At 33.3% G+C, this 8909-nt stretch overlaps 1 protein-coding gene across 1 annotated transcript; it reads left to right on the top strand.

Annotated features, from left to right (window-relative positions):
• Positions 1-1047: 1047 nt before the first annotated feature.
• Positions 1048-8614, top strand: LOC117119930. The gene is made up of 6 exons (XM_033264909.1): positions 1048-1132; positions 2220-2510; positions 3249-3533; positions 6381-6665; positions 7353-7436; positions 8034-8614. The coding sequence occupies exons 1-6, from the start codon at positions 1048-1050 to the stop codon at positions 8537-8539; spliced, it is 1536 nt and encodes a 511-aa protein (XP_033120800.1). The 3' UTR covers positions 8540-8614.
• Positions 8615-8909: the final 295 nt, after the last annotated feature.

The following is an 8909-nucleotide window of genomic DNA, read 5'->3' as shown; positions in this document are numbered from 1 at the left end:
ACCTATTTAACTATCTAGCAAGGGTTTGCCCTAAGCCAAGAAAGCATTTTTCCCTTTATGGAAATGTGTCACGTGATAATTTTGAGCGCTTTTCTATGGCCGCCTCAAATTCATTTGATAAATCAACCTTATCCATTTGATTAACAGGTAAAACATGTACACAAAATAAACAAGTCAACCACTAAATATTTAATTTATTTATATATTGAAGTTTATTTCGTAAAAACAGCAACATTAAAACATATGGTATATTATAATAATAGTATAAATTAATCATTAATTTGATGGCTGCTTTAAAATGAACATATGTCACAGTATAGAGTACCCAGGCCGGAATCTACCAAAAATCTTCCACGCCCTCATCGTTCGCCGCCGCCTGCCACAACAACATGCTTAGGCCATTGTGTTTACAGCATGCATGAATACATCGGCTTGACTGTGTTAATTCCTGGTTTGTAAGCACGTCTTACTTGGCATCGTTAAATTAGTTACTTTACACGATTAAAATAAATGTTTAATTTTTGATTACACACAATAATAAACTGAAAAATGCTAACATTCTGTGTGTATACAAGATGAAATTTCTTTAGGCCACTTGCTAGGCCTATAAAAAGGAGCCTCGGCAAATTGGTGCTGTGGTAAGCTTGCTAAGCGTCGGCAATTACCTCGGCATTGCCAAATGCCGACGCTAATTTCGAGGGCTGCACACATCTGGTCACTAATGCCAAGATCTGACCCCATAGCACTGGGGAATAGAGGATATCATAACATCGTGCTGATATTCGAGCACTGTACTATTTATCTATTTGGAAATTTTACTGAACATCTATAATGAATTTGTACTTCATAGGGAGTGTTTTGGATGATAAACAGTTACTCAGATTGTGTGATGCAATGGATAGCAATTGGAGAAGGCTTGGAGTTCAGCTTGGATTAAGTCATTCAGAAATACAGAAACTTGAAAGTGATAATGTTCAAGAAAAGGATGCAGTGATGGCGGGAGGGGCTGTCTCTTATACACATCTAGATGTGTATAAGAGACCTGTGATGAGGGCAGCGCTTTATCAACGGGGTTACATTCGACTTGCTGAGCAACTGAGAGATGACTTTTGCCTACCTGAAAACTTCTCTGGTAATTACATTAATCTAAATTCAATGATTTTTAAAGAATATTATGTTTTTAACATATGTCAACATTGTTTATGATCATGTTTGATATAGAATAATATTCTTAATATTGTTTTTTTTTCATATTAATATGTAACTACAAATGGCAATTTTTTTTCATAAAGAAATTGCTTGTTTTGGATCTCTTGTGTTTATTAATTGCTTTTGTATATAATATTCTTGTAAAACGTATAGTCAGTTCGTTAGGCTAAGTTCAGGCGTTTCAGTTTATAATTTAAACAGGGCATAGTTTTAGCTCTTTTAATCTGTTCAGTCTACACTGCTGATTACAGATAATTGATCAAACTTCTTGTCCCGAAATAAAATTTGCTCATAACAGTGCCCTCATTGGGTTGATAAAGGGACATGATGATTCTGGATATATACAGGAAATAAACATATTTATGGAATTGTCGTATCATTTTTTTAGAATTGAATGTTTCAATAAACCAAAGAAATTGTGATTGTTACTTTCACTTTAAAAAAAGGAGTTGAGGCTAGGGAAATAGTAATAAAAGTGGGGCTCCAGGTTTAAAATTTCTATTAAAATATATATAGAATATTCAGTTTACACCTTGCTGATAAGGAGGTGTTTCGAGCACGGTAGTGCAGATTAATGAACACTGCAAACTGTCATACAAGTGGTAGCATTATTAAAATTACGTAGTTAAACATAAGAAAACTCCTAAAGTAGACTAACTTTCAAAGACTCGTGTTCGCTAACCGCTAAAGAAAACAATTTATTTTATAAATTCTTAAGTAAATTTATCTGATCTTTTCGTTTGTAGTTTTATTTTACGAAAATGCCTCATTTTTACAATAAATTATAGTAGAACCCACTATTCTTCATATTCTTATTCTTCTTCTTATTATTCTTCTTCTTCTTATTACTTTAACTACCTGTATCATTATCAGTTAATTGTCTAAGGCATCTTGTTTTACTTTATTCACATTGTTATAATCAGGTATGAAATTTCCCCATAATAGGATGAATAAAGTTACCATCTATCCTTGTATTATAATTTTATAAACAACCATATTGCTTTCTATAGGGTTTCTTCATGATGATGACCTGATGCTTATTAGTAATGGAATTGGCATTAAGTATCCGGAAGTTGCAGTACGTCTTGGTCTTACATGGAGTGATGTGTCATCAGCAAAAACACAGCATCATCGCCATATTTTTTATTCATCCATGGAGCTGTTGACCAAATGGCGACAGCGACAGACTCATTCTACGAATCAACTCCAGATGATGTGCGAAGCGTTGGAACACGAAGGATTTTCCTCTGTTGTGAAGCAACTACGACCTAATGTGGAAGCATCTTCAGTTCTTTGTGAAGGTATTCAAAACAAGCTTTTTTTTAGATTGCTATTTATCTCTGCAGAAAATTTGTAAATAGTTACATATATCACAGGCCCATATGCAGGATTTTTATTGGGTGGGTGCGAATTTTTAGAAAGTGGACCAAAATGGCTCCATGGGGGAGGGTGCCTAGGGGGATCGAGGTTAATGGTGGCGCCAGGATTTGCCCGACAGGAGGTCTGAGGTCCCCGACTGGAAGGGGTAGGGGGGAGCTTTGTCCCTAAGGAAAAAAGGGGGTGTGCTTTGTCCCTAAGGAAAAAAGTGGCCATGGTCAGGCATCAGTCGAAATCTCTATAAAGTGTTCCAGGGGGCAAAGCCCTAAAAAAAAAATTTTATTTTGAAAACTTGAGAGGGTACAGATGACTGGACTTCTAGGAATTGAAATTTAGGGGACAAGGGAAGCACTTTCACATATTGAGGGTTTATAACACCTCAGCCCCACCCACATAGCAATAATATTAACAATATATAGAATCAATAATAAACATATACACACATATTTACCAAGAACAAAATTGCAAAAATATGGATCAGTATTATGCCCAATGCTGACTAATATTTTTCTTTTATTTCTCAAATGTGACTTTGACAGAATATGAAATATACCCAGCTTTGTAAAATAATTATATAGGCATGTAGGAATGTATTTGTTGTCATCAAGTTTTCATCTGTGTTTCAATTGATGAACATGCCGTATTCGTACATTTCCTTTCAGTTTGTTTGGATGATAAAACATTGCTCAGTATTTGCGATGAAATGAAAAGTGATTGGAAACTTGTGGGTGTTCAATTAGGACTGCAATTATCAGAAATAGACTGCATAGAAAAAGACAACAAACCTGTGAAGAATGCAATAATGAAAATGCTCGTGTCTTGGAGGGATAAACAACCATCCAACATCAACCAACTAACTACAATGAGTTCAGCTCTTGCTGAAAGGGGATATAGTCGGCTTTCTGATCAATTGACAGGCAACTGGAATTATGAAGAAGTATATTCAGGTAGAAATTTAGTACAAAAATAATGATATGGTTGTTAAGGAGGTCATATCTTAAAAAATATGTTTTGTATTTTTGCGTAAATAGTAAACCATAGTCAAATATATAATCTTGCGTTGCGTGATATTAGTTGCGCGTGATGCAGCGTGTAAGCGTTGTATTTTCAATCAGAAAGGCTTTGAAATTAAATTAGATATAGACTTGACAACATTGTTGCTGTGAATTGAGATTTAAAAAAGTCATTAAGAGGTGCATTAAGATAGTGAGAATAGTGCTGATTAATAGGGTTGTATTGTTAAGTCTCTCTGCAAGATTTGGTCCATTGTTTACAAACTAATCATTTAAAGTTTTAACAACATTTTGTGGGTCTGTTATTTTTTATCCATTATGCATAAAGCATTGATAGTAAGCTTTGATTTGGAATACAACCTGAAACAGAATTAATAGTTTGCCAAGTCTTGTATATCAATCAATCAATCAATCAACTAACTTTTTATTTCAGATATTATATCAATATACAGTAAAACCCCTCCTTTAGGACACCCCTATTCAGGGGACACCTCTATTAAGGGGACACTTTTCCGTGAAACGAGGGGCGATATATCTTTTAACACTGCGGCAACCCCCTATTATTTAAAGGGACACCCCTATTAAGGGGACGGGGACACTATCTGAGTGTGCCAAATGGTCAAATAACCTCTATTAAGGGGACACTTATTTTTTTGTCTAATGTATCGCAACAAATACAAAGTCTCAAAATTAGAAAAAATCACTAAACTTGACACATTTAGAGCAACATATTAAGGAACTTTTACCACCTTTCTTACTGCTGATTATCAAGGGCGAGCTTTTGTTAGACTACGTAATAATATAGGTGTAATTTTTGCCCTACCTGACATGGAAATGTACTGAATACTCAGTACGTTTGAAAAAAATTTCGAAAAAAATAATACATAATAATAATAATAATAATAATAAATGTAATAATAATAATAATAAATGTAATATAAATAATAATCATATACAGTAACAATAATAATAAAAATAATAATAATATTTTATCTAAAATTGCAAAAATAATTTTGAACCAAGTAAAATAATCATTTTTTGAAGTGCATACATTTTGGATTGGCAGTACTGTACTGTTTATATCAAAAGGGTCCAAGATTAAGGATTTTAGTTTATTGATTCGCTATCACCTACAATGTTATTGAATGGAAATAAAATACCTGTACAACTAAAACAGACTCACTCACTTACGGTCATTGTTACAACATTGACTGTGAGAAATAATACTACAATTTTTACATTTTATGATTTTATTTGTAGGCTTACATCGTATGTAACAACTCATAAGTATGCTTTTGAAAAAGCAGACTATCAAAACAAAATTAAAATTCAAGTAAGGTACAAAAAAAGTCACTCATAAAACAAAATGATCCATGTAATAGTAATCAATGTATTTATTTTCTTAATAAAAGAAGTAACGTTTCTTTTGTTGCAACAAATGCAAGTACAAAATAATATATTTCTGGAGACTAATCGAAAGGCTAAATTATTCAGTACAGAAGATCTTGTATGGACCATCTGTACATTTATATTTAATTTCTACTGGAACACTGAGTGGTATGAAGGCATACTCAAAGTTTTCAAAATCTTTTATCTTCTGCAGATGGTTTCTCTCAAAATTTTTCGATCTTGTTTAACTTTCGCATCATCACCAATAAATATTTTCAGGCCATTGATATTATTTAAGCTTTAAATGCTATCTTCCATCATAAGTATGCTTGTTTTAAGATTATCAATATCATATTTGCTTCAATTGCTTCTTCAGCTTTGTGAACTCCAGTCGTCAAAATTTCAACGTTATCATTAATATTCTGAATGTTCTGCAGAATTTCAAGTTGGCCATTTGATCATTTCATTTTTGAAACAGTTATGCCTGTCCGTTGATGACTTTTCTAGGCTCTGCTGACTCGGGGCTTTCATCTTACAACCAGCTCTGACAGACTTAGCACCGCCAGGCTGTTGCTGGCCAGCAGCAAGTCCTTTCTTCTCAGGCCCAGATCTGAGAGCATGGACTGAATCTGATTCTGGCATAATAAATACTTTCAGTTTAAAGGGTAGCAAACAGATTACATATAAAGCACCTAATATCACGTCAGATGCAAGAGAATTATAAAGAAAGTGAATTTATTGCCTTGTTTAATTGCTCCAGATTTTGACACGTTTAGGAAGACATGTTTTGAGTTCTGCCACCAGCGTTCATTTCTTTATATACCCCCCTGCTTTTTACTAGATGTAAACAATAAAACTTAATAAATTATGAAGTTGTTCTTATACAGCATTAAAATGTTTGTTGAAGTGTATATCATTTTTTCTGCATTGCTTTAGAAGTTTTTTATTTATCTTGATTTATTTATTCTTGTTTTTATTATTTGTCAAATATGGCTATGCTGGATTAATAAATGGCAAAACATGTGTTCTACAAGTAGTTTGACTTTATTCTTTCTAGTTCAGTTACTTAAAAGTTTTTGCTAAGCCCTTAAGCCCAGTATTCATGGTTTTGAATTAGTTAATGTGCATTTTGTCCAATTCTGCCAAAAGTCAATGTGTTTTCATAAACTGTATTTTATAAGGAGAGCAGCTTGATGTAGTAAAACCATTTACAAACAAATGGTTCAGTGCTTACAACCAACTTTATAAGTAACAGATAATAAATGTATTGTTTGAGTTGATCTTAGATACGGTGTATTTGATGCCATTTTCTCAAGGAATGATTTTAACATTTAAAATTTAATAAATCCTTGTTAATTAATGAACATGCAGTATTTATTCTTTTGCTTGCAGGTCGTTTGGATGATAAATCATTGCTCAGTATTTGCGATGAAATCAAGGGTGATTGGAAACTTGTGGGTGTTCAATTAGGACTGCAGTTATCGGAATTAGACTGCATAGAAAAAGACAACAAACCTGTGAAGAATGCAATAATGAAAATGCTTGTGTCTTGGAGGGATAAGCAACCATCCAACATCAACCAACTAACTACAATGAGTTCAGCTCTTGCTCAAAGGGGATATAATTGGCTTTCTGAGCAATTGAAAGGCAACTTTAATCCTGAAGAAGAGTATTCAGGTAAAACTATTTTTTTCAACTATAATTAATAATAGTTTCTAATGTATTTCCAAAAGGTTCCTATAGTGTTCTGTTTTATCCATTATCAATTTAGCAAATTATTTATGTACTGGTATGCATTTAGTCAAAAACAAATCATTTACAGAAACATTATTATAATTGTTAAAGCAATAACTAGTAAAATTTGTATACATTAAATTAGAAATTAATACCTGTAGGATTGATTAGAGCATGACAAATAAAGTGTGGTTCACTTTTACATTTACCTAATCTATTATATATTAAGCCTATTGTAGAGTGCACTGTTCAATTTGAAATTCTTATAATTCTGAGACCCCTATTAAAGACCGTTTTCAAAGGACTAGATAACAATCGTCAGTCTCTTAACACATAGCTAACCCTGTACGGTAAGTACAGTACACTACAGTATGTAAAATTATCTTCTCATTTAAAGGTGATGTGAACAACAACTAAAAAAAATTAAATACAAAAAGAATATTATTTATGTTTTGTGTTTTATCATAAATTTATGCATGTCAATCCTATACGATACTACTTTATTGCAATTTGATCAAATATAAAACAAATTGAAGTTGAAAAATCCTATGTTGCTTTCAGTGAATTTCATGCAATGATTTTATATTTTTGCCAGGCATTGAATTGAAATATGAAATTATTCTATTTTAGATCATAAACCTTCAGCATGTGCTTTATGCAGTCTCTGTTCTGATGATGAATTCTCACTGCCAAATCTATCAAACGTTCCACACGGTATGAATTTCTCAATTCAGTTTTATTATAGTCTGTGGCTATAATACCCACGTATTAATACCCAAATATTTATATAGCGCCAATATCGATGAATTGACCAAAGGTGCTGAGTGTTATTACCCCTGATCACTGGATAACATGCAATGGTAAACCAGCACAAAATGCAACATTCTCTGCTCCCTGGGGAGTATACCTAGTCATTCGCTACTTATTTAGCACACGAAACAAATACATTCAATGAAACAACATCCTACCAGGTACCCATTTATACTCTTGGGTAGAGAGAGACAAACATAGATAAAGTGCCTTGCCCAAGGACATAAGCGACTTGCACAGCGAGAGTTTCGAACCTCTGATCTTAAAGGTTGGGAGTCCAAGCCACAACCGATGTGCCAACCGCTTCTATTGTTACACCGTCTTAAACCGATTCCTGATTCATATTGGATGTTACTGTCCTAATTCTATCCATGCAATAACATCCAATCAGAATTAGAAACTGGTTTTTAAGACTGGTGTAACAATACCCATTGTCTAAATTATAATACTTTTTCATTTAGCAATTAATATAACTTACCTTATCCTTTAATACCTCAATAGAGTGTACAATGGATGAGCAAGACTTCAGAGGGATTCTGTTAAAAATATCTGAAAATTTGGATGAAGAAGATCTGTGGGTTTTGAAGGTTGCTCTCACTGATCTCATCAAAGACGCACACACACGTGTTGAAGCAGATCGGGCAACTGAACTCTTTGAGAGTTTGATCAAACAAAATATCCTGAACCCAAATGACATGAGCATTCTGCCTGAAGTATTCCAGTTAACAGGTTTAAATTATTTGCAGCGATTCATCAAAGGATGCCCACAGGTGAAGGACATTCCAATTACTTTCTTTTCCAAGTTCCGCCAGTCTGTAGTTGCCTTTGGAAGAGCGCTAACTGCCAGCCTTACAAGAGAGATCGAATATGCATTTTTTGGTACAGAAAAGTTGTACAAGAACAAATGGGATCTGATGATGAAACTGGAAATGAATCTTAAACTATGCAATAATGACAAATCAATAGAGAGCTTTAAAGCAAAATTCAGTAATCATGTAAGCAAATAAGCTAAGATAAATCTATCCAAATACTACAAGAGCTGAAAACAATGCTTATAATTGTAATTTTGGGAATTATACTCTATATAAACTGTCTCTTATACACATCTAGATGTGTATAAGAGACAGCTATTAAGGGGACACTTATTTTTTTGTCTAATGTATCACAACAAATACAAAGTCTCAAAATAAGAAAAAATCACTAAACTTCAAAAACTGACACATTTAGAGCAACATATTTAGGAACTTTTACCACCTTTCTACTGCTGATTATCAAGGGCGAGCTTTTGTTAGACTACGTAATAATATAGGTGTAATTTTTGCCCTACCTGACATGGAAATGTACTGAATACTCAGTACGTTTGAAAAAAATTTGGAA

The sequence above is a fragment of the Anneissia japonica genome, unplaced genomic scaffold, assembly GCF_011630105.1.
Source record: "Anneissia japonica isolate Jap-2015-1 unplaced genomic scaffold, ASM1163010v1 scaffold87_len186233_cov173, whole genome shotgun sequence".
In the NCBI taxonomy this organism is placed as follows: Eukaryota; Metazoa; Echinodermata; class Crinoidea; order Comatulida; family Comatulidae; genus Anneissia; species Anneissia japonica.
The sequence above is the reverse complement of the archived record's forward strand: the minus strand, read 5'-3'. Positions and strand labels throughout refer to the sequence as shown.

What these genes read in the sequence shown, in the direction of transcription:
- LOC117119930 (XM_033264909.1), top strand. Translation starts at nt 1,048, where the DNA reads ATGAGGGCAGCGCTTTATCAACGGGGTTACATTCGACTTGCTGAGCAA. An exon ending in TTATGAAGAAGTATATTCAG is followed by an intron (nt 3,534 to 6,380) that starts GTAGAAATTTAG and finishes TTTTGCTTGCAG; the next exon opens with GTCGTTTGGATGATAAATCA. An exon ending in TCTATCAAACGTTCCACACG is followed by an intron (nt 7,437 to 8,033) that starts GTATGAATTTCT and finishes ATACCTCAATAG; the next exon opens with AGTGTACAATGGATGAGCAA.